Source organism: Macrotis lagotis, chromosome 1, assembly GCF_037893015.1.
Source record: "Macrotis lagotis isolate mMagLag1 chromosome 1, bilby.v1.9.chrom.fasta, whole genome shotgun sequence".
Lineage (NCBI taxonomy): Eukaryota > Metazoa > Chordata > Mammalia > Peramelemorphia > Peramelidae > Macrotis > Macrotis lagotis.
Window position 1 is genome coordinate 183,444,570 of NC_133658.1, and position 27,713 is coordinate 183,472,282.

The 27,713-nt window shown below is 34.5% G+C and overlaps 1 protein-coding gene across 1 annotated transcript in view; it reads right to left on the reverse strand.

Moving 5' to 3' along the window:
• PLCB1 (phospholipase C beta 1) overlaps positions 1 to 27,713 on the reverse strand; it is a 964,239-nt gene that overhangs the window by 120,397 nt on the left and 816,129 nt on the right. Inside the window, exons 25-27 of the mRNA XM_074209479.1 lie at positions 23,407 to 23,460; positions 20,507 to 20,726; positions 15,845 to 16,025 (exon numbers count right to left, since the gene is read on the reverse strand). Coding sequence (XP_074065580.1) covers positions 15,845 to 16,025; positions 20,507 to 20,726; positions 23,407 to 23,460 — 455 coding nt within the window. The remainder of the gene's footprint in view (positions 1 to 15,844; positions 16,026 to 20,506; positions 20,727 to 23,406; positions 23,461 to 27,713) is intronic.

Consider the following 27,713-nt stretch of genomic DNA (forward strand, 5'->3'; position numbering starts at 1 on the left):
ATACAGTATGTATGTATAAATGTAAATGTGTATATTGACCAAATAAAAATATATACATGTGTGTACATATATAATATATATGTATTTACATATATGTAAAGTTTGTGTATGTCCCTACATAATAGTTGAAGTAGAGGATAAAAATATAAGGTGTATACTGATAGAGAATAAGCAATAGGCCAGTAAATCACATAAGTGACATAAATGAATGGAAAGAACCTTAAGGGGAAAAAAAAAACTGAATGATATTAGCATACATTTAGATTTTAGAACAAGAAGTATGTCTTATGTTCCACAGTCCCTGGGTATATGAGAGAAACCATGCTTATTACTTAAATGCATGTACCTTTTGGAGGGGTCAAGTTTCCATGAATATAAGAATATGGAAAGACTGAGGGGAAGACATCTGTGATGAAAGATTAATAGTGCAATAAGGATTCTATAGGGCCTAAGAAAGAAAGAATAGAGCAACATAAGAATTCTGACTGGAGTGGAAATAAGAAAGAAATTGATTGGAAGGAGGTTTAGTGGAAATTTTGAATCACAGAAATGAGGAAGGACTTGGTAGTAATATAGGAGTCATGGGATAGGAAAGCTGAAAGTCCTTACTCTCTTCAGAATTTCTATAATGATAGAGGCAAAGCCCAATTTGTTCTTTCTATCACTACCAGGGGAGGGGATTAAGCCAACAGGGAAATTAGATGAGGATTCCTGGTTATAAGACCAGGTGCCCAGAAGTCATGGTAGCCTCTACCAGTTCCTTTACCTCATCTCAAGATACCTCCTGATAATGAAGTCAGAAGAAAGGCAGAATTCACTTTGCAGCCGGTAGAATTTTACTACTAGTAGTGAGCACAGTGTCTAAGACTGTGGTCCTAGACAGTCTTGGAAGCAAGATTTCTATAGTGTCTAGGTACTCATGGTTATGGAGAATTGAGGGAATTATGATTTTTCTCAGTTCAATGGAACAAAGTACAACTGGTATTGCTTTCACACCTGACAGCTAGTTTTAGAGTGAGTAGGCTTTCAAATCCAATCCCTTGTTGTTTGGTTAAAAAAAAAAAAACTAGAAAAAACTTCTTTATTGTCAAATGAAACATTTATTAAGTGCCTTCTATATATCAGACACTGTACTGTATGGTGAGGATAGAAAGCTAAACTCTCTGGGAGCTTATATCTAAAGAGGGATACTACATGAAAACAGTTATGCATAATAAACAAGATAATTACAGGATAGATTAGATATAATCAAAGTATTAGGATTAAAAGAGAATCAGGAAAAGTTTCTTGGCAAAGGTGAGATTTTAGCTTAGATTTTGGGGGAATCAGAAAGTTCAGGAAGTTGAGATGATGAGAGAATTTCAGACACAAGGGAATACTGTTTAAGAAGACTGGAAAGGTTATAAAAGGCTTCAAAATCAAGCAAATATTTTATCTTTGATCCTGGTGTTGATAGGGATGACATGGTCAGACTTATGGTTCAAGAAGATGAATTTGACAACAGGATGGAGAATGAATTGCAATGGGGAAAAATTGAAGGTAGTGTTATTAAGCACAAAATAGAGATAATAGAGGAAAGGTATTAATCTTAAGGAGGAATCAGGAAAGGTTTTTTGGTAGAAGGCAGAATTTTATCTGGGTATTGAAGGAAGTCAGGAGAAAAATTGAGAAGGAAACAATTCCAAGCATGGGAGACCATCAGTGAAAATGTCTAGACTTGGGAGATGGAAATGTCTTTTGAGGGCAGTCAGAAAATATGCTAGGCAAATAATAGGAACAGCAAATAGGTCAATGTCATGGTGGAAGAGTAAGATGTAAGGAGACTAGAGAGATGAGAAGGAGCCAGGTTATGAAAGATTTTAAATGAGTGAAGATTTTATAAATATAAAATAGTAGAGGATTGATTCTAGAGGTGATAAGGAAACATAATTTTATTGAAGGGGGAGGGGTGGCCATTTGAAGTTGAGGATATGCCAGACCTGCACAATTTGATAATTGAGTTTTAAGGAGATGGGGAGATAAGGAGAGACAAGACACAGACATCTAGCAAAAGGTAAATTTAGTATCTGGTATGAGATGATGAGGGCGGTGGGGGTTGTGAGGGGGAAGAAGGAGCTATAGATTTTAGAGATTTGCCTTTGAAAGTTACAGAAGAGTTAAGAAGGGTAAGATGGAGCTGGGGAAGATAATGAGTTAAGTTTTAGATATGTTGATTTTAAGATGTCTATAGAATATCAAATACAAGATAAGCAGTAAAAAACATTGTCTGAAATCTTACAAATTGAATCAAAAGAGCTTTAAACTGAAAAGGAACAGAAATGGAGAAAACTGCCTTCATGTATCCACTAAATTAAATATAATAGTCATAATTTAAGAATATAGTGATGCAAAGAAAAAATTCATAATGAATTTCAGCAATAAAATCTATAGTTTCAGATGAGTATAAACAAATGTGAAAACTATGGATAATAATTAAGGTGAATTACATATCCTAAAGTAAGAAGGCAAATTTAGCATTATACATATCACCAAAACTTGGTGGGACATGTGACTGAAATATAGTTTTGGGAGGTCAAAAGGAATTGGATAGACAAAAAGGCCGTTGTGAGTCACAGTGAAATAGCATTCCATATTAAAAAGGCAGGTATTATACACATACATATTTATATTTTTGTATATACTTAATAGGAAATATAAGTACAATAAATACATATATATGATACACAGATAATGCATATTTTACATCATTGAGGAAATTAAATTTTGCTTGACTATAAATATTTGTTGCAACATACTTGCTTTTCTTCTTTTTTTCCCTCAGTGGAGTGGGAGGATAGAAGAGAAAATAGATTTTTCTTATTTTTTTTTTAGTAAAGAAGTATGTGTGTTGAGGAAAGGATGATGCTACAGATGTGAAATGTTACCTGCACTTTCAAATGAGGTCACTGTATTATTGGTTTTTACTTAGCAGCAATAATAAGATATTTAATTCTAGTAATGTGCCATTATTTCCAAGAATATGTTGTTAAACAACAAAAATTTAATGTGACTCCTGATAAGTGAGTAGAAGGAAGCTTAGATAATAAGACCACAATTAGGTTTTTTCCAGTCTTCCCCACTGCTAGTTCTTTTCCTCTGAGATTATTTCCCATTTACATTATCTCTATTTTTAAAGTATAAAGTTGTTTAAATGTTTTCTTCATTAAAGTATAAGCTCCATGAGCACAGGAACTATATTTTTGCCTTTCTCTGTAACCCAACACTTACCATAGTGTCTTGCCCATAATGATGTTTATCCTTCATTCTCTAAGAAGCACAAGGATTGTAGGTCAGTGGGGGGGGGGGGGGGGGAAGGTGGTTAATACTAAGTCATCAATCTCACTTTCTTCTCCAGAGTCATCTGAGTCCAGTGGCCAGATATGAATCTGGATGCCTAGAGATGGCCTTGGATGCAAAATAATCAGGGTTAAGGGACTTGCCCCAAGGTGATACAGCCAGTAAGTGGCAAGTATTGGAACCCCTGGCCTCCTATTCATTGTGTTACCTTGATGCCTATTGTAGAGTAGTATACATAGCAAGGGTAGTAGATGTTTTTGACTTTGAACAAAGTAAACAATTATTAACTAACCTAAAATAGAGTACATTAAAAAGTTAAACTAGCTTGCTTTTGACTTGGACTTAGCAGACCTTAAATCTTTGCTTGCATTAAGTGGTGACTCAATAGGAAATACTTTACAGATCTTAAAGAGGTCCAGTTGCTTAAGATTATTTAACATTGGGGAAAGTATTTTTAAAGATAGATATCAATAACAACTTAATAATAAGTTTACTTAGTTTACTAGGAGAGTATGTCAATAAACTAGAGGAAAAAAACACAGTAAATATAATTTAATTTTATCCTTGTGTTTAAAATATCAGGCCCCCAGAAATAAAAAGAATTGCATTATTTACATCTCTTCCTTTGTCAATCATTTTTAATTTGGGGGAGCAACAACATTACTTTCTATTAAAAAGAAGTCTTGTTTATTTTCATTTCCATGATCAATTAAGCTGGATTAAAAACTCAATTTTCTGAGAGGGGTGAAGGGAAGAAAGAGCAGTAACAGAGAGAATTTTGTGTGGTAGATTATACTTTGGTTTTTCATTCTGTTAAAGAACTGAAAACACAGTTTGAATCTAGTAAGTTTGCAGAATCTCTGAGGAAGGATAATTCTGGGAAACGGGAAAAAAGCCAAAGTTCTAAATGTTTATCATACACCCAAAACAATTTTGCTCTTTTCAGTTTCTATTTTTAAAAAGTGTTTTTCCCTTTTTTGTGCAATACTAAAAGCCTGATTCAACCTGGCACCCAATAAACATTTGACTTTTGTCAAAAAAATCATTCATTTCTTGAATTGAAAATTTTTTTTTACATTTTTGAGAATGGCAAGCTATTTTTAAAAGTTAAATATCACTGAAGGAAATTGAATTTCCAATTTAGAAAGTTGTTTATCCTTTTGTTTTCCCCTCAAAGGGTGTGGGGGGCAAGATTAAAATTTTAAAAACCAGCCACTCATACTCCCAAATATTCAACTTTTATGAAGATCTTCATATCTGTCCATTTATTATTAAAAATTTCCCACAGCTACACTTCCTTTGAAGTTCTGGTTTTTCATGTTTCATTTCAAAACCTCAGCACTACAGTCATGTATATCTGAGTGTTTAATTACCCTTGGGGATTTTTTTTAAACAAGAAAAGAAGTGGAAAATAAAGGAATATATTGGATAAAATTCTTATCAGATATAGTTTTGAAATTTAAAGTGATTATAATTCTTCTTCTTGTAATAAAATCTTAGTCAATGTAAATGTCAACTTTTCCCCCTAAGACCTCACAGTAGGTGAATAATATTACAATATTATCCCTTAACAAATAGCTAATTAAAATAACATTATAGTATCAGATATTGTAATAGAGTAAAGAACTGGGAGTCTAGAAACCTTGATCTTTCTTCTAATTAACTAACCTTTAAATCTTGTACCAGTCACTTCATCTCATTTAACCTCACGACAGCTAGGTGTACATTAGACAGAGTAGCAGGTCTGGAGTCAGGAAGACTCATCTTGAGTTCAAATATGACCTCTGGGTAAGTCACTTATCCCTGTTTGCCTCAGTTCCCTCATCTGTAAAATTATCTGGAGAAGGAAATGACAAACTACTTCAGTATCTTTGCTAAGAAAAACCCAAAAGGGGTCACAAAAAGTTGGATATGACTAAAATGATTGGACACAAAATCAACCAGTTTAATTCAATACCACCACTAAACATTATTGAGTGCTTAATACATGCCAGGTACTGTGTATATTTGATGATGGAGGTGTTTGTACTTCATTCTCGATGACCGTGACATCAGGGAGGTGATGCCATGTTCACTTTCTCCTCTAGAGTCATCTGGGTCCAATGGCCAGATATAGATCAGGAAGATAGGAGATGACCCTGGATGTATGGCATGAGGATTAAGTGATTTGCCCAATGTCACAAAACTAGTAAGTGCATGAGGCTGGATTCAAACTCTAGTCCTCCTGACCTCAAGACCCGTGCTCTATCCACTGCACTGCCTAGTTGTCCCTTGTGCATATTTAAGCATTTCTTAAACAACTACAATGTTTTGGGACATTCTGTTAAGTCTTGTGAAGACACAGACAAAAATGAGACATGAAACCAGACTCAAGATGATTCATAAAGTTACATATTTAGAGCTGGAAGGGACCTCAAAAGTCAAATATTCCAACCTCAGGAAACCAAGGTCCTAGGTGGTCAAATGATTTGCCTGGTCAGTAAAATGGGTGCTAAATGGCATTGGAAGAATATAACTGGATTGTCTTACTTCAAATCTAGGTATAAAGAGAAGTAAATACAAAAACATATAAAGCTAAACAAAATCAATTAGAGAGGGAACTGAGTGCTAACCACTTTCTCTTCTTTAAATGATGGGGGTGAATTAGATTTCTTTTAAGTTCTAATATTCAATAATTCCAAATTTAGCACTGAAATTAAATATTATTTTGAAAATCCTGATATTTAAAGTTTAAATATATTTTTTCCTCATCTTTCCCTCTCGGTTCCCTCCAAATCTTCCTTAAGATTATCTTCCTCTGAGATTATCTATAATTTATCATATATATATATATATATATATATATATATATATACATATATCCTGTTTGTATATTGTTATTTGCATGTTACCATCCCCATAAGACTGAAATTCTTGAAAGCAGGGTTTTTTTTCTCTTTTTTAAATTTTTTTTAGTATTCTCATCATTTAATATATGCTGGGTAACTGATGTAGGTGCCTTGTCAAACAGTTCCTATGATCATTAGATATGGAAAATTTTACCTTTCATTTATTCTTACTCTGTCCAATGGAAAAAAAGATACAAAGAAAATGGAAGAGATGTAGTAGGAATTTCAACCATTTTTTTGATAGAAAGAAAAATATATTACCTAATGTAAAGAGATCAGCTTAATGAAAGACTTTCTAAGATATTTAGTAAACAGTTAAGTGGCACTCACCCAACTCAAGTAATTACAGACTCTTCAAAGAATTACAATTTACAGAGAATAGAGGCTTTAAGAGGTCATTTAATCCAATTTGTACCTAAACAAGAACCCCTAACCAAAAAAACTGTTAAGTAGTCACCCGCCTAATCAAAAAACTTATTAAGTAGTCACACACCTTTGACTTGATGACCCAGAGGGAGAGATCTATCTAGGAAGGCAACCCATTCCATTAAGGTTGATTTCTTTGTTTAGTCTTTCCTTAAGATGAACATAAATTTGACTCTTTACCAGTTCTACCCACTGTTGTAATTTAATCTTCCAATTAAGTATATCTATCTAGTGCCCTTTGAATCTATAATATTCTTTGGCTAAAAAGTTCTTGTTCCTTTTACAAATCCTTATATGGCACATATTGGTCCACTTTGAGTATGAATACCAATAACTGTGCAGCATATTCTTTAAAATGTTCACTATGCTAATAAAAAGAAATAATGGGTGTCAAACACATTAAACTCTGGTAGTCATATTTAATATGAAACCAAATCAAAAGTCAGAAAATGCAACTTTCTTTTTAAAAATTTTTTTTTATTTAAGGCATTGGGGTTAAGTGACTTGCCCAAGGTCACACAGCTGGGCAACTATTAAGTATCTGAGGTCACATTTGAACTCAGGTCCTCTTGACTCCTTCTAGCTGCCCAGAAACTTTCTTAGAAAAACTTTGCAACTTCTGAAATTTGCAAGGCATTCAATTTACATATTTTGTTGTGTTCAGATGTGTCCTACTCTTTGTGACTCCATCTGAGGTTTTCTTGGCAAAGCTATTGAAGTAGATTGTCATTTCCTTCTCCAGCTCTTTTTATAGAGAAGAAAAGTGAGACAAATATGGTTAAGTGACTTGCCTAGGGTCACACAGTTAAATAAATGTCTGATTTCAATGCAGGAATGAGTCTTCCTGACTATAGAGGGATTGACATTCTAACCACTGGTCTACCTAGAAACCTTAGAAATATAGTTTATTATGTTAAAAAATAAACAGAAAAGTCTATCCTTTGGCAGTAGCAGAAATGGAGATATCCATATCTGTAGTGTATAGATAATTATCTGGAGTAGGGTGTTATGCAATGAAAATTGACAATAAAGATTGATTTCATTTAAAATGAAAGTAGGTAGACTTAGAAAACCATCCTCAGTGAAACAGAGGAAGGGCCATATTGGGCTGTTGTTTTTACTTTGTATGAAATGTGTTGCTTCAGCTCCTAGGCTTGACTTGACAAATGCATGCAATGAGTCAGGAAATTCCAGGGGAAGCAAACTAAACAAACCATTAGGCCTGGGAATTCCATTGCTGGAATTCTCACTATAAACAGAATCCCTTGTCTCCCAACTGTCATAAGTTGAAAACTGTTTCCTCCTTTTAAACCATTAATTTCTTCTCAAACTTTAATTTCTTAGCTATAGTTTTAGTCACTTCTCTGAGTTATCTCTAAAGGTAATAAATCTCAGAGAAATATGTATTATTTTTACCCAAAGTTCAATCCATATTTCAGTCATAAATAAAATGGGAGCAATTATAAACAAAAGGGTCCTTCTAGGTCACCTAGTTCACCCTACTTATTTTGTAGATGAGAAAATTGAGTCTGTGAATGGAAGGATTCACAATACATTTTAGACTCTGTGGTTCTAGAACACAGAGGGATCTTAGAAATCATGAGTCTTGGGGTGGTTAGGTGCTGCAGCGGATAGAGCACCTGCTTTGGAGTCAGGAGTATCTGAGTTCAAATCTAGCCTCAGACACTTAGTAATTACCTAGTTGTGTCACTTTGGGCAAGCAACTTAACCCCATTTGTCTTGCTGAGGCCTCAGAGTTGAGAGAAGGAGTTCACTTTACAGATGATTAATGTCAGGACCAGAACTAATCTTCTTTTTGGAAAATTTAAGACTCCAGTACCACAGAGGCAGTCTTTTTAACTCCTTTCTAATTGAGTTAATTCTATTCATAAGAAAATTGGGAGAATAACTGAATTTAAATTTTATTAATCACAAGGAAATTTGTGGCAGCTAGTGGCACTGTGGATAGAGGTCCAGTCCTGTAATTCAGGAAACCTGAGTTCAAATCCAACCTGTATGAACCTGGGAAAATCACAACCCTATTTGTCACAGTTTGCTCATCTGTAAAATGAACTGGAGAATCTTTTAAAGGGGCAGGAAGACAATTTAGGTAATAGGCAGATAGAGGCTGCAACCCAGAGAGCAGAGAAGAGGTAATTAGGGATATGCAGTAGGTCTAAGACTTAATTCATTCAGGCTAAAGCCGGCATCCATTGTTTTGTTGATTATCTGATTGACTGTCAGTTGATTTACCTGGGCCTTGCCAGGGAGGAGCATGATACTTTCCTAAAAGTTCATCAACTTCATCTCTTACTTTGAATGATGGGATGGGGAAGATATTGCTAATGTAAGGGATTGGGCCTGTGCAGAGGGAACAGATTAATTGTAGAACATATTTCTCTTCTTCAATAGCACTTCCTTCCCAGGGTTTTCAAATGAGATCATAATTGTAAATTGCTTAACAAAGAGCCTGGCACATAGTATGTCGTAATACATGCTAGTAATTTTATCATCATCATCATCATCATCATCATCATTATCATTATTATGTAGTTAGATGGTACAGTGGATAGAGTTCTGGACCTGGAGTTAGAAAGATTCATCTCTCTGAGTTCAAATTTGGCCTCAGACACTTCCTAGTTGTGGGACTCTGAGCAAGTCACTTAACTGTCTATATCTCAATTTATCTATAGAATAAACTAAAGAAGAAAATGGCAAATCACTGCAGTATATTTGCCTAGGAAAAATGCAAATTGGGTCATGAAGAGTTGGACAGGACTGAAATGACTGAACAACAACATCCTTGTTTTTGCTATTATTATTATTGCTATTAGGGTAAAATAGGATAATATTTGTTAAGCAATTAACACAGTGCTTAGAATCTAATAAGCACTATAAATGCTAGCTATTAATAATAATTATGAAAATTATTATATATTCCTGTACATGCTATTCCATCTACTGCATATGCTATCCCCATTCTGAATGTTTTTCTTTATCTCCCAATAATAACAGTTTCATTTACATAGATATTCAAGATTTGCAAAGTGCTTTTGTATAAGATTATAGCATTTGATCCCTACAGCAGGTTTAGAAGGGAGGTGCTATGATGATCTCTGTATTATAGAAGACAAAGCTGAAGGTAGAAGAGGTTAGGTGATTTGTCCAGGGTCAAACAGTTACTAAGGGTTTGAGGGTGGATTTGAATTCCTCTGCCTAATTCTAGGTTCAGCACTAACCCTACTATCATTGAATCATCAAGCTGTCTCTAAAATTTTAGCTTTATTCAAAATGCAATCCCAAAACTTTGAACTTCCTATAGGAGTTCTTTCCTTGATGCTCTCAGGAGCCAATTCTCATTCCTCAGAATTTGTTTGAGTTTGTTTTATATATAATATATATATATATAATTTTTTTTATTTATTCATCTTTGCACATGTTTTTGTAAGCTCTTGACTTTTCACTGATCTTCTATCATAGTACATAAACTTGTGGTAGAGAGAGATTAAGTTCAAAAATGCATTTCATAGAAACAGGAAGTTAGCCTATGATATTTGCTGGAGATAAAGCCTGGAGTATAGGATAAAGATCTAAATAATGAAGGTACACTGGATTTATTCCCTTTTCAAATTATGGAATTTTAAGGTTAATTGCATGAGGGCTTATGGTGAGTTCGATGGATTAATATCTAGAGAAATGGCAAAAAAATTAGTTCACATCTCTATAGTGCTTAAAATTTTATTCATTTTAAACTTCATTGAGTGCTTTCATCACAATCACTTCCTCATTTAAGTATAGAAAGTATTGCTGTTCCCATTTTAAAGATGAACAAACTGAGGCTTATAAAACTAGAACATGACAGAGCTGAGTTGAACCTACATCCAATCCACTTCAGTGGCTTTTCACTATACCATTCATTTATGAAGTTTAAGATCATTGAAAGAGAGCTAGACACTCTCTAGTCAATTCTCCCATTTTATTAATGAGGAAATTGGGCCTTAGTGAAAGATTAGATGAATTGTATAGGGTCACACACAGGAGGATTTGAAGTCAGTTTCTCTTGACTCCAAAGTCTGGTATTCTTTCCATTGAATTGTGCATCATTTTCCACATTATCAAACTACCCTTTATGATAAGTATGAAAAAAACATTAAAATATCTCTTGTGAAACCTGTAGTCTATTTCACAGCATAGTTTTGCAAGGTAAGCTATAAATTATTTACTGATTCTCTGTGGAAAAATTATCAAATCATGGGAGTTTCCTCTCTTGATCATTGACTTGTGGACCATTATATCTGAAATAGATAAACTTAAATAAAGTTTTGTGAATGAATCTGGAAGCTAAAATAATCATCTTTTTAATTTGTCTAGTTACCAAGTACTTTCCCCTCCATTCACAGGCTTGTTTGCTTCCTGTGTTAATTACACTGGATTTTATCATTTGGTATTGGGTTAGGGGTCCTTTTCAGGGACACATTCTTATATGTTATTCTTATTTTCTTTGCCTTCAGGGTGACAAATAAGGACATTTTGGCTTTGTACAAAAATGCTTTCTTGTTGCTATTTTTGTTTTGTTTTGTTTATTGTCCAGATCCAGGTCATTGCTTGCTATATTTTTTTTTTCCTCCTGGACTTGAGAGAAATATATTAAATGCCTTTTTTTTTTCATTTATATCCCACCTGTCTTTGGAAGCTAAGGCAAACTGGTATGCAGAAAAGAAAGGCATGGGCTTTCAGTAAGGCATGTGGCCAGGGCAGAGAGAAAAAATAATTACCTCATTAGAGAGTCCTTAGCAATAAGTTAGAAGCAGAAGAAACATCTCAAATAAGATGGAAGTGTTCAATCCCTAAAGAAATGCTAGCTAATGACTTTAAAATATTAATCTTGGGAGGTAGGTACTATTATTATCACCATAGAAAGTATCTGAGGTTGGATTTGAACTTCGGTCTTCTAGAATACAGGTCTAGCACTTCATTTACTGATTCTACCATAAGTGTAGTCATAGAAAAATGGAGAGAAGAGTGTGGTGCTATTGTGGAAAGAGCAGAGGTCTTGGAGTCCGATGACCTGAGTACAAATCCCACTGCTGACATTACTTATGTGGGTGAGAGACCCTGAGGCTCCAGGTCCCTTATTTATAAAAAGAGGAGTTAGCTTAGATGCTCTCTGAAGTCCCTAGAAAGTGTAGGTATATGATTCTATGATCTGGCGTTTTTAAGACTGTTGGGTCATTTCTGGTGTTTAGTACTTGTCCCAGCTCCTGTTTCTGTCTCCTGTATCCAGTGTACTTGACTATCATCTATTTGATTTCTCAAGATCTCACTTATTTGTTCTCTCCACTTACTGAATCCAGTACTCATGTGTTGACTTCTGCATTTTTTCCCTCATTATTTCTTAATTCTTCAGCTAGTATTCTCTTTCCCAATGTTACTTCCCATCCCTTATTGAAATTTTTGGCATGGATGAAATGTGTAGAATTATTATTTGGCTAACTTGTTTCTGTACAAAATAGCACTAAATATTTGGACTTCTACCAACCTAAGAGCCATGTTAGTTCCACCCTTCCATTTTACAGTTGAGGAAACTGAGTCCTAGAGAAGTTTGTGACTTGACTAAGATTAAACAGATACTCATTAAATAGAAGAACTAGATTGCAAACCATGTTCTTTGAAATCAAATCCAATGTACTTTTTTCTTCCATCAACCTATTACAATGTTCCCCCTGGAAATGCTACTTCATGCATTGGAACAGTCCTAAAATGTCAGAGGAGGAAAGAAAAAGTTTTGTCTTTTTAATGAACAGCTAATTTTTTAAAAATTTTTTTAAAATACAAAGCAAATGAAACAAAGTTACTTAAGTACTGATCAAATAAAAAGAGTTAAGTTGGTTGTTATAAATAATTTCTGGTTGACAGCCAAAAAGTCTTCAAGTCAGACTTCATCATATGAGAGAAAAACATGAGTTTTTTTTCTCCATTATGGTATTTCTGACTTGAAAGTAGAAATTTGCAAGGAATGGACTAGGAAAATCATAGGTGTGAGGAATTCCCAGAATTTGACAAGACAAACTATGTTCTAGAGCAGGTTTATTAAGAGCCTGAGCAATGGTTCAAGGAAGTCTTGTCTTTAGTATCTGCTAATTAACCTTCAAGAAAAGACTTGTGAGAGCTTTCATTTCTTAATGGGCTAGCAATCTTTTAGTAGAGCATGCTCCAGGACATTTAGATGCAATAAAGGTTTTTCTGACAGTGGAAAGGAAAACTAAAGTTAAGTGGTCATTAAAGTATTTTATACTCAGGTATTTGCATTTCATTAAGTCTTTTTTATTTGAGTGAACAAGAATAATGATCCTTAAGGAAATTGGGCAGTTATTTTGAGTTTTATCTTTAGAGGGAAAAAAAGGATTATTTGCTAAAAATATGTTATTTCGACTTCTCTTTTCTAAATTTGAGGGAATCTTATATTTGCCCATTAATAGATATCAGTTCACCTAGTGATACCTACCAGAATTCAAAGCATCATGACTATGAGTAATAGTCTTCCAAACAGAGTTTTTAAAACATAGCTAGATTTTGCCATTTGAAAATTAGGAGTCGTTGATGCTGAACATCATATCATTCACTAGGAAAAAACTTGATTAGATTTCAAATAAAGATTATATGACTAAACTAGCCCAAATTCATATGTTAAGAAATATATAAGCTTAGAGGACAAAATTCTTAAATACAGAAATCAAGTAAACTATGTTACTGTCAGAATTTAAGGAACATATTTATTTTATTTTATTTTAATTCCATCATCAAAACAGATTTTACCATTGCAGTCCATATTTATGGAAGAACTGGACCCATTTTGCTCTTATAATAGATGAGAAAATTTAGCTTGAGATTTGCATAATCAGTTTTTAGGAACAATTCAGATAAAAGATTGTCTATTTAGCAGTCCCTATTAGTTGATTCTCTGATTTCAGGAATTGCAAACTGAAATGGAAGGAGACTTGGATTATAAAATATTATGAGTGGTAGATGTGTGCTTTTCAATTGGAGATGACTACATTCAAGCAAAATACACTTCACACTAAGTTGTTTTGAAAGAGAAGAGTATAGAGAATGAGAGAGGGAAAAATGGCACCTGAGTGCATTATAAAAATAACTAACATCATCATCCATCTACTGATAGTCTTTCAAGAGATTCCAATAGTAGATGGCTAGCTCCCTGTTGGGAAAAAACCCCACCAGACTTGGTTCCAAGAGTAAGAGCAGAAATAAATGAAGAAAGAATAGCAATATAATGAAAAGGGGTTGAGATATATTGACCTGAGAAAAGCAAAATCAATCCCCAACTGCCATACTGTTCCACCCAGCACACATGGGGTTTTTGTACCAATTATCACAACCTTGTTTTTCAATGAAAAAATTATTTTGCTCATCTGCCAATAGAGAATAATTAAAAATGGAAAACTAATGCAAAAACATAGAACTAAGCTATTTTAAGTTTTGAATTTGTGGTATTTTTTTTAAATGCATTGGTCAATGACACATTCATAATCACAATGAGGTCCTATGCTGTAATACCTCTAGTAACAAGGAAATCCCCACTTCATAAAGCAGGTCATTAAGTTTGTATATACTTCTAAATGTTTAGAAGCTTTCTAAGTTTATTTGATTCTATTCCTTTGGCTACATTCTATGTTTCAGTCAAAATAGTTTACTAGCTCTTTTCAAATATGCTTTTCCATCCACTATCAGAAGTTGTTTCTTTCACGTTTTTTTCTTTTAAATTACCATGCATTTTCTGTGTACATGTCAGAGTTTCCCAGTCAAATGTTGGTTCCTTCAGGAGGGGGGAAACTGCCATTTTTACTTTTATAAAGCTAGTGCTTAGCACAGTGCCTTGCATACAGGTATAGGAATTGGAGCTAAGACTTCACTTCTTTGGAGAACTGGATGAGATAAACACCTTCTACTGTCACAGATCAGACTTGATAGTTTTAAGAGAGGTACATAAAGGTTAAGTGACTAGTCCAAGGTCACACAGACTATTTGTCAGAAGTGAAATTTGAATTCAAATCTTCCTGACTTTGAGGACTGCCTTGAAAATAATAGGTGCTTAAAAAATGTTTGTTGAATCAACTTAAATTATTGAACTAAAACCTATGATTTCCAAACATTGGTCTTAGTTCTCTCCCTTTGGATTTAGATTCATTATGGTTAATCCCTTTCTGACAGGATAGCTCTTCCAATATTTTTAGACAGGCAAGCATGCTTCTTCTAAACTGCATTTTCTCCAGGCTAAACACCTCAAGTACTGGCATCATTATGCAATTTTTTAATGTTTAATTTTCTTTATTTTTAAATGAATAAAAATCTATTTTCTCTCCATTCCCTATCCTCTTACCCACTGAAAAGAAAAATCTTTGTAATGAATGTATAGTTATCTGAAATCATTTTGAAATCATTATGTTAAAATGGCTTCACTTTGACAAGGATATGTATTAACATACATGGGGTGAACTCATTCCTTTCTCATATTTTTTTTCTCAAATATTGACTTCAAGACCTAGGTCAGGTGCTGTCACTTCCCTGACATCTCCAATGGAAATGATCTTTTCTTCCTCCAATTTTCCTAGAGCATTTTGTCAAGAGTCTTCTCTTTGCTTCTGTACCACTCTGTTTTATATTATAGCTATTTGTTTCTATGTCAGATCCTCACATAAGATTCATCCATATGCTGTGGATACAGAGCTGGTCTTGAAGCCATTTAGACTTGGGATCATTGACACAATTTTAATACGTAATCCTGGACAGGTTGATTAACCTTTCGGGCTCCAAGCTGCTGTCTAACAATAAAAATTATGAAGAAGATTGTGATTTGCAAGAGAAGAAAGGATTTTCTTCCCATTACCTTCCTTTTTTCAAAAACAATCACAAGTCTAGAAGCATACACATATAAAAATTCCACATTTGACTTTAAGTACTACACTAATGGGATTTTGTTTTTAATAACGTATTTAATTACACATATAATACATAATATATATTTAATAGATGTCTGCTGAAATGAACTGACTATATTTTGCCATCCCAAGAAATGTAGGTAGGGGAATATTTTATCTCAATAATGAAGAATCTCAAGTTTGTAATTGGTTTTAGTAAGTGTTGCCCTGAAATTAGGTTGTTCTTCTCTGACTTACCAACTTGATATGTTCTCGCTTCTGGTATTTTTCACTATAATACTGTTCTTGTCGCAGATTCAGCAGTTGTTGCTGTTGTTTGTCCTTTAACTCTACCAGTTTCTGTGTCATTTCTGCATCCAAAGCAGCAAGGTCCTGCTCCATTGTCGAAGAACCATGATCAGGGCTGCTGGGTTCAGATCTACAAAAAACAAGTCCATGAGGTTCCCTTGGAAAAATCCAATCAATCATCAAGTATTTATTAAGGATTTTATATAAAGTGAGATGATGCAGTGGACAGAGTTCAGGCCCTGGAGTCAGGAAAAGTTGAGTTCAAATTCAGTTTCTGTCTTCTGAACTGTGTGACCCTTTGCCTCTGTTTGCCTCAGTTTCCTCCTCTGTAAAGTATGGATAATAAGGTACCTATCTTCAAGAATTGCTCTGAGCATCAAATAAGATGATTATTGTAAAGTGCTTAACATAGTGCCTGCACATTGTAAGTGCTATATAAATATTAGATATTATTATTATTATTATTATTATTAATCTTATTATTATCCTACTTTCCTCTTCCCTGTTCTGCCTGCTTCTTCTATGCTCAAGATAGCATACATATATTTATGAAGGATCTTTGAATTCTTTAATGGGACAATTCCTATACCCATATGACAAAGTAGTCAGATTCATGAATTACTTTGGAGGTTAGAGGCAGAATTTGAACACTGGTCTTCCAGATCTCAAATCTAACTTCTATATATGATTAATCACTTTCTGACAGGATAGCCCTTCCAATATTTTTAGATAGGCAACTTGCATACATCATTGCCAAATTGGTATGGTTGTCAAGACACTTAGATGCAAGTGAGAAGATGAAGATGATTAAATAGGGAGGTTGATAGAGTCTGCAGAATGTTTTAAAGAATGCATACAAATGATCCCAATGTCTTGGTTTTGGTTGGAATTGTGGGGTGATTTTTCTGACATTTGTATTTTTTGTACAAATACAATAGACAGGGAGAGAGAGGGATGGAAAAGAGGCTGACAGGATACTTCTTTTGCTGCTTTAAATTAAGGTCACTCTGGGAGAAAAGAATAAACAACTGCCCAAGATGACCAGCACACTGGACTTGTATGTCTATGCTTTTCAACACAGTGACCTAACTGGAGTGTTGACAGTTCATTTACTTGGATAAACTGGCACCAGGCATCCTGTTAGGGAAGGCCTTTCTTTGAAAAGGAGGAAAATTTGGAACTAAAGAGAAATAAGAAATGAAAGAAGCTAATTTTTAGAAGTTTTTTCCCCCTTCCATTCCAAAGTAGAGGTGAAGACTTAGCTGCAAAGGAATCCAGTTTTCTATCAGTATTTTTGTGAATGGTTCTAGTGAAAAATAATCAGCAAAAATAAAAAAAAGTATGCTGTTTTTAGATATTGAAAGACTTGGTAGAACTATACCCAGGGCATTTGTTTTTAATTTAGGGGAGCATGTTGGTCATTTCATACCTTTCATATGAGAGTGTGACTTAACTAGGCTTTTTTTGTGACAGAATGGGACCCATTTCATCACAAACCTTTAAAACAAAATGTAGAATGATTTCACTCCCCAGCTATTAAACTTACCAAGGTAGAGCAGCAGAGAAGTTTTGGCAGTAGACAATCAGCACTTCAAATTTCAATATGAACTAAACAAACCAAGACCTTTAGGGCATTATCAATGTCTGAAAATAATTCTTCAAACTGAAACTTCAGTTAGTACACAATGAATTCCTTATGTGACTCTGCAAAGTTATTCAGATCACTGACAATCTTTGATTGTGTCATGCTTTTTCATTTGTTCTCTTTCAGTATAAAGAACATTCAGGAAATCTACTAAAAAACTTGATAATATTCTGTAGTTTACAGGCTTATAGTTAGACTAATGATCTAAATAGAATGTAATTCACTGAGGTTCTCTAGCTGGAAATAAAGTAGACTATGAAAATAAAATGAGTCCAAAATGTTAGTTTTATTTTTTAAAAAAATCTAGGGGGCGGCTAGGTGGCACAGTGGAATAGAGTCAGGAGTACTTGAGGTCAAATCTGGTCTCAGACAGTTAATAATTACCTAGCTGTGTGGCCTTGGGCAAGCCACTTAAGCCCACTGCCTTGCAAAAAACCTAAAAAAAAAATTTACATTTAATTTCCTAAACTGTTCGATTTTTTAAATACCTGAAATAAAATTTCACTTCTTAAAATTGAATGTGAACATTAACTAACCTTGAGGAAGGAATGTATATGAAACCAATGATTCCTTTGTTGACAAAAAACTAGAATTTTTCAATTTCCATTTTTCAATATTGAATATAATGAATGCTTTTGAAAAGATAAATATTGGGGCAGCTAGGTGGCGCAGTGGATAGAGCACTGGAGTCGGTAGTACCTGAGTTCAAATGTGGCCTCAGACTCAATAATTACTAGCTGTGTGGCCTTGGGCAAGCTATTTAACCCCATTTGCCTTGCAAAAAAAAAAAAACCCTAAAAAAAAAAGAAAAGATGAATATTGTTTGTAGAAACTAGCCATATGCAATAACATAGATTATAAAGTTATACTATGTATCTTATAAGTGATTAAAGTATATTCAAAGTTCAATAGAATTCTGCATAACCTGAGAACTACATCAGTGGTTCTATCTAGACTTTACTATTTAAGACTAACTATTCAAATTTAGCAGAAAAATCTTCAAATTTGTAGATAAAAATATTTCTGATTACATTTTCTTCTTGTTGTTTTGACGCAATTGTTTCAATTGTGTCCTCCCTTCAAGACCACATTTTGGGTTTTCTTGACACAGATTCCAAAGTGGTTTGCCATTTCCTTCTCTAACTCAATTTAAGATGAGGAAACAGAGGCAAACAGGGTTAAATGGCTTGTCCAGGTTCACATAGGTATTAAGTGTCCAGATTTGAAGAATCTTCCTGACTCCAAATGCAGTGCTCTATCCATTGCACCTCCTAACTACCTTTGATATCTAAAATACCTCACTTCTAATTTAGGAAGAAGATCTAAGAAGGACTTGTAGAAATTAGTCATCCTTTCACTGGTAACCCCAAAGATATAAAAAACATTGAACAATGATTTAGGGAAATGATGTAGAGAATTATGAATGTAGCTTTAATGATACTAAAATCTTGTTGATTGTAGAAGGCTGTTTACAACTGAGATGTAAACTGACCTTGATTGTGGATTGTATCTTGTTGCCGCTTGACCCTGTTGTTTTGTATCTTGTCCCCCATTTTCCCTTTCACCTAACCTTGGTCATAGGTGTTGGTGTGACAGGAAATGACATGATGAACTTGGGGGTCCTGCACCTTGGAGCAGGAAGGACCAGTACATAGTTTGCCATTGGAAGATACCTGGCCCAAAGTGTAGGACCATTCCCTGAGTACCCCATGCCCAACCTACCACAGAAGAGTATTAATAGGAAGCACCACAGCTTCTTTCCTTTTTTCTTTCCTTCTTTTTTGACTCCAGCAGAGATGGGTTTTTCTCATGCTCTTTCTTAGACCAAAGGGACCACAAGGGCTCCCCCCTTGCCACGTGGCCAGACTAAGCCAAGCCCCATGGCTACCTGTCCTTTTCTCTCTTATCTGTCTTTGCCTTTCTGTCTGTCTGACTATCTGTCTCTCACTTTCAGTCAAGCTTCACCTTCTTAAGGTGGTTACTGCTTTTCTAGGAGTTTTAATCTGTATATTTGTAAATTTTGCCATAATAAAATCCTGAGGAGTTTTAAATTCCCAGAGAGCATGCTAATTCCTTTGCCTTTTCAATGGCCTTAAATCTTCTTTCTTCAACTTCTAAATCTTTAATAATCGGTAACAGAAAGAGAATGCAGACATTTTCCACTATAAGTTATTGTCCTAACATAGGATGCTTTATTGATTTAAACCAGTCTTACTTTGTCTCCTATGATTATCAACAATTCTCAGAACAAAATTCAGGATTTCAGCTCTTTAAGGGTATTTAAAGTCATGTATATTTTTTATTGTTTAGACAGTTCAGTTGTGGTCTTTCTCTTGAGACCTCATTTGGGGTTTTCTTGACAAAGATATTTGAAGTGGTTGCTACTTCCTTCTCCAGCTCATTTTTCGGATGAGGAAATGGAGGTAAACAGGGTGAAGTGACTTGCCCAGGATCACACAACTAGTAAGTGTCTACTGACCTATTTGAATTCAGGTCTTTTTGACTCCATGCCCTGCATCTATTCACTGAGTCACCTAGCAACCCTAATGCTCATTGTGCATATTATTTGATCTCCATATGTCTCACTAGAGACTCTCATCTTCATCAGAGAAGGCTAAACTGAGGACAATGGGAGATGAGTATGGAGGGGTAGACTGGATTGTTTTCTAGCCCAATCAGAAATCTAGAGTAGGAAGGGAATCTTAGAAGGAGTTTAGTCTAATAGCACTCATTTTCTAGACATGGCAATTGACGTCTAGAGAATTCAAGTGATTTGTCCAGGTCACATAGATGGTTAGGGGACAGAAGTGGGATTATAATCTCAATCCTATGGTCCTGGATTCAAAGTTCTTTCTATTCCATCAAGAATGCTTTTTCTTAGATAAAACCTCCAAGAACCTCAAACAACCTGTTACTGGTTCCAGATTTTTAGTGTTAAAATAAGAAAGGACATTCATTCAACTTACTTCTTCTTACTGTCCCTTTTTGCATTTTTTTCTAGGACAGCCCTCCTTCGTAAGTAATCGTTTTGAATCTCATTGTACTTTGTGGTGTGCTCTTTGATGAGGTCTGTGGTTTTCTTGTGGTGTCTCTTCACAAGATCCTTCATTTCTTTATAATGCTTCTTCTGTAGTTTAACAAAAGACTTTTGCTGTTTTAACTCCTCAATTGTCTGGGCCTCCACATCTGCAAAAAACAAAGTGGCATTTGATTAATTAGAAGGACAAGTGTTTTGGAATATTCAAACCCAAATTTATTAATGTCAGATTTCTTCTTTTGGAGATCCTGGGAAAGATGGGTCAATATCATTTTGTAGAATATATATCCAAGAAATTAAATCTTTGAATAAACTAGAGTGGTGCTGTTAAAATATTCTGAATGATAAAATGTGGACCTGTCATCAGTTTATTGCTCTTAATTTTTGAAGCCTTTAAAATATTCAGCTTGTAATAATGAAAACTTTGTTAAAATGCAGCTTTTGAATGAATCATACTTTTTTGGAATATTAATAACAATGTACATGGAAAGAAAATTAATTACACAAGGGGTAATAAGTTAATACAACGTTATGGAAAACCCAGTCAAGATATTAGCACCCCAACAGACTACTGCACAGGCTTTCTCCCATAGGTAGAATACACTGCTACCTTACCTTCATTTCTTCCAATTTTAGTTCACTTTAAGACTAAATTCATACGCCACTAGCTGTATATACATACATATACATATATATCAGACCTTTACTTATCTGCTTGGTTATGAGTCACTGTTTCCTGTAATTTATATTTTTATTTGGGAATATGTAATACAATCTCAGGAAAAGTATAGGCAGGAACTATAACACTTGGGTACCTTTGGCAAAATAGCACATGATCCATAGAAAATGCCTAATATATGATCGTTGAATCCACTGAATTGAAAGTGACCACAGTCCATTCAAATATCTGCATTCCTGGGTGAGGAGGTAGAGTGTTTTATACCACCTTTGAACCCAAGGAAATCACTATCATGAGGAGGCATGACTGCAAAGTTGGGGACATTTTTAAAGCTCATCCCATTGTTTCTGAATCAAAAGAAGTTGTTCTGTGAACTGAAAAATTGTTTCATAAATTTGTCAATTGCTTGTTCTAATGGTTTATCATTTTATTTCACAGTTTAAAATGTTTCATTATTCTTTTTCTATAGAGAGGTTGAAGGGAAAAGTAGGTACCTATATTTATTCTCTCTTGGAGTTAAACCAATATTACTTTTTTAAAAGTATGCTCTTTTAAAATTTTCATTATTGTATTTTGTTTTTCTTTCATTTTCATTGTTGAATGTATTAAATAAATATATTAAATATAGACTCAACTAAGTAACAGGGAATGGAACATTGGGCTTGGAATTAGGAAGTCCTGGGTTCAACTTCGGTCTTAGACGCTTATTGTGAGACACTGGAAAAGTCACAACTTTTTTCTCAGTTTTTTTCCACTATCAAATAGGCATAACAATAATCTTGTTTAGCAAGGATGTTGTGGGAATCATTGTAAAGCACTTATTTGTCTGGCACTTAGTAGTGTGGGACTCCTTCCTTCCCTTCCCCAATCTTGATAATAATTTCCTGAAAATAGTTCAACAAAAACAACCAAACATCAATCTAGTCTTACCACATATAGTGTTCTCCACACCTATAGTGTCTCCTTGCCTATAAAGAAAGGAGGGGGTTACATTTTTTTTCCATCTCTTCTTTGGGGCTTAGCTTGATTATTAGGAAATCTGACTGATTTATAATTAGCTAATATCATCTCACTGTATAAAGTCTTAGTTGTCAAAAATATGCCTATAAATTTTGGCAAACCATAGGTTTACCAATATCCACTTAAAAGTGTTTCATGAACTTGGAATATAGAAAGTACATTTATGACTGATAAGGAGTAGTACCATAGATACGTTCATTAAATCTGAGAGTTGACAGAGTTCTGACATCATTCAGCTATAATTGTTATCAAAAGTAGATGTGATTCTGTGTTTCCAATCACCAACTATTGTTAGTTCTGTAATAGGTCTATTGAGGTCACTATGGTCAGTTGTGGTTAATTTAATGGTCAATAATTCATCAATGGTTACTTTGAAATTTTTATTTCCATATTTTGAAGGGTTTGTGGATACAGGAATGCAGATATGTGGACGGACTGCAGTCACTTTCAATTCAGTGGATTCAATTATCACAGTGAAGATTCAACTACGACTCATTAAGTGATCTTTAAGAGTTGTTATGGCCCAAAATTAATTGTTTTATTTTCAGGCTGGAGAAAAGACTTAAAAATTAGCTACTTGGGCAGCTAGGTAGTGCAGCGAATAGAGCACTGACCCTGAAGTCAGGAGGATCTGAGTTCAAATATGACCTCATACACTTGATACCTACTAGCTGTGTGACCTTGGACAAGTCACTTAATCTCACTGTCCTCCAAACCTCCCCCCCCAAAATTAGCTACAGTACATATGAAAGACAATACCATTCACTTAATTGAACCTGCCAGACTTTGTCTTCCATTAATAAAGGTTCTATCTGACAATGAAGTACAGAGGAAGACTTTAATGGAAAAGTATTTTAGTAATTTCTATTTGAAAACAGATGTTACTATTTAATGAGTCATTTTTCTGAGGCCTACAAGATTTTCTGTTTGTGAGTCATTCCTTAGTAGTTTTGTCATAGATCTAATCCTTAACTGTTGTTTATAAAATGACAAGTTTCCTTATGAAAGAGAGGAAATGTCAAGGGAATATTCAAACAAATAAAGGGAGTATCTGGATATACATATACACACATGCCTTTATTTTAGCCTAAATCAAGTAGCTCCGGGTATTGGGGGTATTTTTACTTTACCTGTTAAGACACTCTGAATAAGATCTTCAGTTTTTGCAGGTGCTTTTACTGAACCTAAATTAAAGAAGAAGAAAAGATTTATTTTTGGTGTGTTCCTGCATAAAGTATGTCTCCTAACTTAAGTTGCTACATAGAGAATCTTATTCCATTTTCACTTCTAAAACTTGGAAACAAATCCTGGAAAAAATGAAATCATGATCTCAGTTCACATGGGCAAGGAGAAAAAAGAATTTTACTCAGTGGAGCTAAATATTCATTTTTTTTTTTTAACCAAATACAATATAAGATTACTACTGCCACCTTTTGGTACAAATCAAAATAGCAATGTGTTGAACTAAATTCTATCAGTAACCTTGGGATTATAAATATGAACCTGTTTTTGCTCATGAATTCTAAGAACTTATATTTAAATGATACCTAAATTTTTGAAGTCTATATCTGGAAAATATTTTACTTGAAAGTTTTTTTAAACTATAAATTTTTAGAGAGACGCATAGTATTGCATAGATTGCTGGCCCTGCAGTCAGCAAGAAATCACTTCAGATTCTACCATTGATATTGGTGACCATGGAAAACTCACTTTATCTTTCTGTTGCTCAGACGTCTCTTTAAGGTTATAACTTAATGATGGTTAAGGATGTGTCTGGGTAGAAGAGATGAAACTCCAGATTCTTGACATAACCAACACTTCAACCATTGTCTTTTTTTTTTTAAACCAATTAATATCAAGAAATATAAATATTAACTTTTGCAAAAACAGTAGTACTGGTATCAATAACAAAAAATAATTTACATTTCTATTATGTTTTACAAAGCATTTCCTAAAATAGCCTTAGAAGGCATATTGTACAAACGATGCATACATTTTACACTGGAAGAATTGGAGACTCAGAAGACTGAAGTATTTTATTTTGAATTATGACATTTTTGTGTCTGTATGACCTTTGGGGTTTTTCTACTTCATTTAATGCTTCTGAGCCATTATAGGATGTGATATTTGAATGAAGGAGTTCTTCCATTTCTCACAAATTCAATGAAATTCTTTGTTTTGTTTATGAGACTTGGGTCTCACTATCTCACCTAGACTGGAAATGCAACTGCCATTCAAGGTCTGATCCTGCTGCTGCCAAATAGGGAGCTTTAATGTTTTTGACATGGACTGGTTTGAATTTCGTGAGCTAGCTTGTTCTTCCTTCCCTCCCCATCACCTCAAAGGCTCATTATATTGGTGGTAAACCTAGGGCAGCACTGCAGCTTGGAACTCTCTTGCTCTATAGACCTAACAGTTTTAGCTTTCATTTGTATGTTAGAACTAAATTCATTATTTTAATAAAGTCTCTACTTTTTAGGGCAGCATCGTCACCAACCAGAATCTTTCAAATAATGAAAATATGAGAAATATTATTCTGGTAATAATGTGTTAAGATACTTGAAATGAACTGGAATAGAAATGTATACTTATTAAGCACCTACTGTATACCAGGGCAGCTAGGTGGAGCAGTGAATAGAGTAGTGGGATTAGGAGGTCCTGAGTTCAAATCCAAACTCAGAAACTTGACACTTAACTGTGTGACCCTAAGCAAGACACTTAACCTGGATTGCTTCTCATCCAGGGTTATCTCCAGTCATCCTGATTCAGATGGCTCTGCAGGAGAAATCAAGGCTGGCAACTTTGTACAACTCCTACCTCACTCAAATCCAAATGAATATCATAGCATCAATGCCCTGATGTCACGGATTCCTTCAAGAATGAACAATAAACAATATCAACAGGCTCTATGCTAAGTCCTTGGGGATACAAAAAAGAGGCAAAAGACTATTCCTGCTCTCTAATGAGAGTGACAACAATCAAACAAACAAATATAAATTACACAGGACTATTAGGAAGTAATTAGCAGAGAAAAAGTACTGAAATTCATAGAGGTAGGAAAAAGTTTCTTATAAAGATGATATTTTTGTTGGAATTTAAAGGAAGCCAGGAAAGCCAGGAGATGGATATGGGGAAAACATTCCAGGGTAAGGGGACAGTCAGAGAAACTTCTCGGAGCCAAGAGAAAGATTCATGCTATAGTCAGGTATTCAGTGTCACTGGATTGAAGAGTTCATGGCAGAGAGTAAGGTGTAAGAAGTCTATAAAGGCAGGAGGGGGCTAGGTTATGAAAGGCTTTCAATGCCAAGTAGAAGATTCTAAAGGTTATAGGGAAAACTACTAGAATATGGTGAATTGGCCGAAGGTAACATATTCGAAATGATGCTTTAGGAAAATTACTTTAGTGTCCATATGAAGGATGAACTGAAGTAGGAAGAGATCTGGGGCAGGCCAATTCACAAACAAGTTAATGGAATAATCCAAATGTGAGATGATAAAGGCCTGCACTAGAGATTGGCAACATCGAGGAGAAGGAACTGCTTTTGAGAGATGTGCAATGGATAAAAAAGTTGGACCTGAAGCTAGGGAGATTCATCCTCCTGAGTTCAAATCTGGCTTCAGACACTTACTAACTGTATGACCCTGGGCAAGTCACCCAGCCCTGTTTGCCTCAGTTCTTCATTTGTGAAAATGAGTTGGAGAAAGAAATGGCAAACCACTCCAGTATCTTTGTTGAGAAAACCCCAAATGGAGTCCTCAAGAATTGGAAATGCCTGAACAATACAGGGACAACCAGTTCAAGATGTCTGAAAGACACTTAGAGATTCAAAACGTGGTCAGCAAAGAAGCTGGGCAGGATAGGTAGATTTCAGAATCACTAGCACAAATAGGGTGATTAAATCTATGAGAGCTGATGAGATCAAGAGAAATAGTATAGAAAAAGAGAAAGAAACTCAAACACCTATGGTTAGAGGGTGACTGGGAGGAGAATTCAACAAAGGAGACTGAGGAGCGGTCAGGAGGAAAACAAAGACACTATACTACATTGTGACTCCTTTTCACTTTGCCTGATTTCATTATTCATTTAAACAAATACAACATTATGAAAATATTATATTATGAAATAATATTATGAAAAATAAGAGGGAACAAAATAAAAATAATATGTCTTGCCTTCCAGAAGTTTAGAGTCTAAGAAGGAACCCAAAGGAACCCAAAGACAGAATCATAGGATAAAGACAACAATGTGACACACCATATCATTAAATAAATGATAGAGGCTATATATATGTATGTATCTATAATAGGACTATGGAAAATTAAATTATCTCCAAAATTCTTTTAAATTTTAAATTCTTAATCAATTAATCAGTGAGCATATATTAAGCACTTACTAGATAACAGTCACTGTTACTAAGCATTTGAGGATAAGGAAAAATTATCTCTGTCCCCAAGAAGTTCATGTTCTATGGAAGAGATAAGATATACATAAAAAATATCTATTTATACAAGCTATTTATGCAAAATAGAAGAAAAGTAACCTAAAAAAGAAAGCAGTAGCAGCTTCAGAGGCTATGAAAAACCTCCCACAGAAAGTGATTTTTGAAGGTTGATTCTTGGTTCTTGAAGAAACTAAGGAATTCTAAGTAATTGATGTGAAGAGGGAAGAGTATTCCAAGCTGTGACAACTAGTTCAAAAGTATAGAGATGAGAACTGGGGAGAGGAAGGGCAAGGAAACTATAAGACTGAACCATATATTCTATGAGAGTAATTTGTAAGAAATCTAGAGACAAAGGGAGCAATCAGATTGTGAAGAACTTTAAATGTGATATGGAAGAGATAAAGAGTAGTTAAAGGAATTAATGACAATGACAAAGGTATACTTGTATTTTTAGAACTGCTTTGGAATTTTTGTGGAGGATGACTTAGAATGGGAAGAGACTTGAGTAAACATTTGGAAGGTCACTGTAATAATTCAGGTTGTGAGAAATAAATATTTCTGTCTTATATTTAATAATTAATTATTGTATTAGGACCAAGGTTTTTCAATTTCCTCACAAGAAACCAATCAAGGTGGCTAGGTGGCACAGTGGATAGAGCACTGGCCCTGGAATCAGGAGTACCTGAGTTCAAATTAGGTCTCAGACACTTAAAATTACCTAGTTGTGTGGCCTTGGGCATACTTAACACCATTGCTTTGCAAAAAAAAAAAAAAAGAAAAGAAATCAATCAGTGAGGTAAATTTCTCTTAGAGATTTATTTTAGAGATTAAAAATCTCTTGGAGATTTAAAATCAAGATGGATAAGAGAAATTCTAAGTTTGGGCTAATGAGTGTATTCCTGCTCCTTGTGTTTGCTCAGACAGATACTGGAAAATTGTTGATTCTCACTATTATCAAGAAAGGTGATATGGAATTGATGTCTCTTTGACCAAGA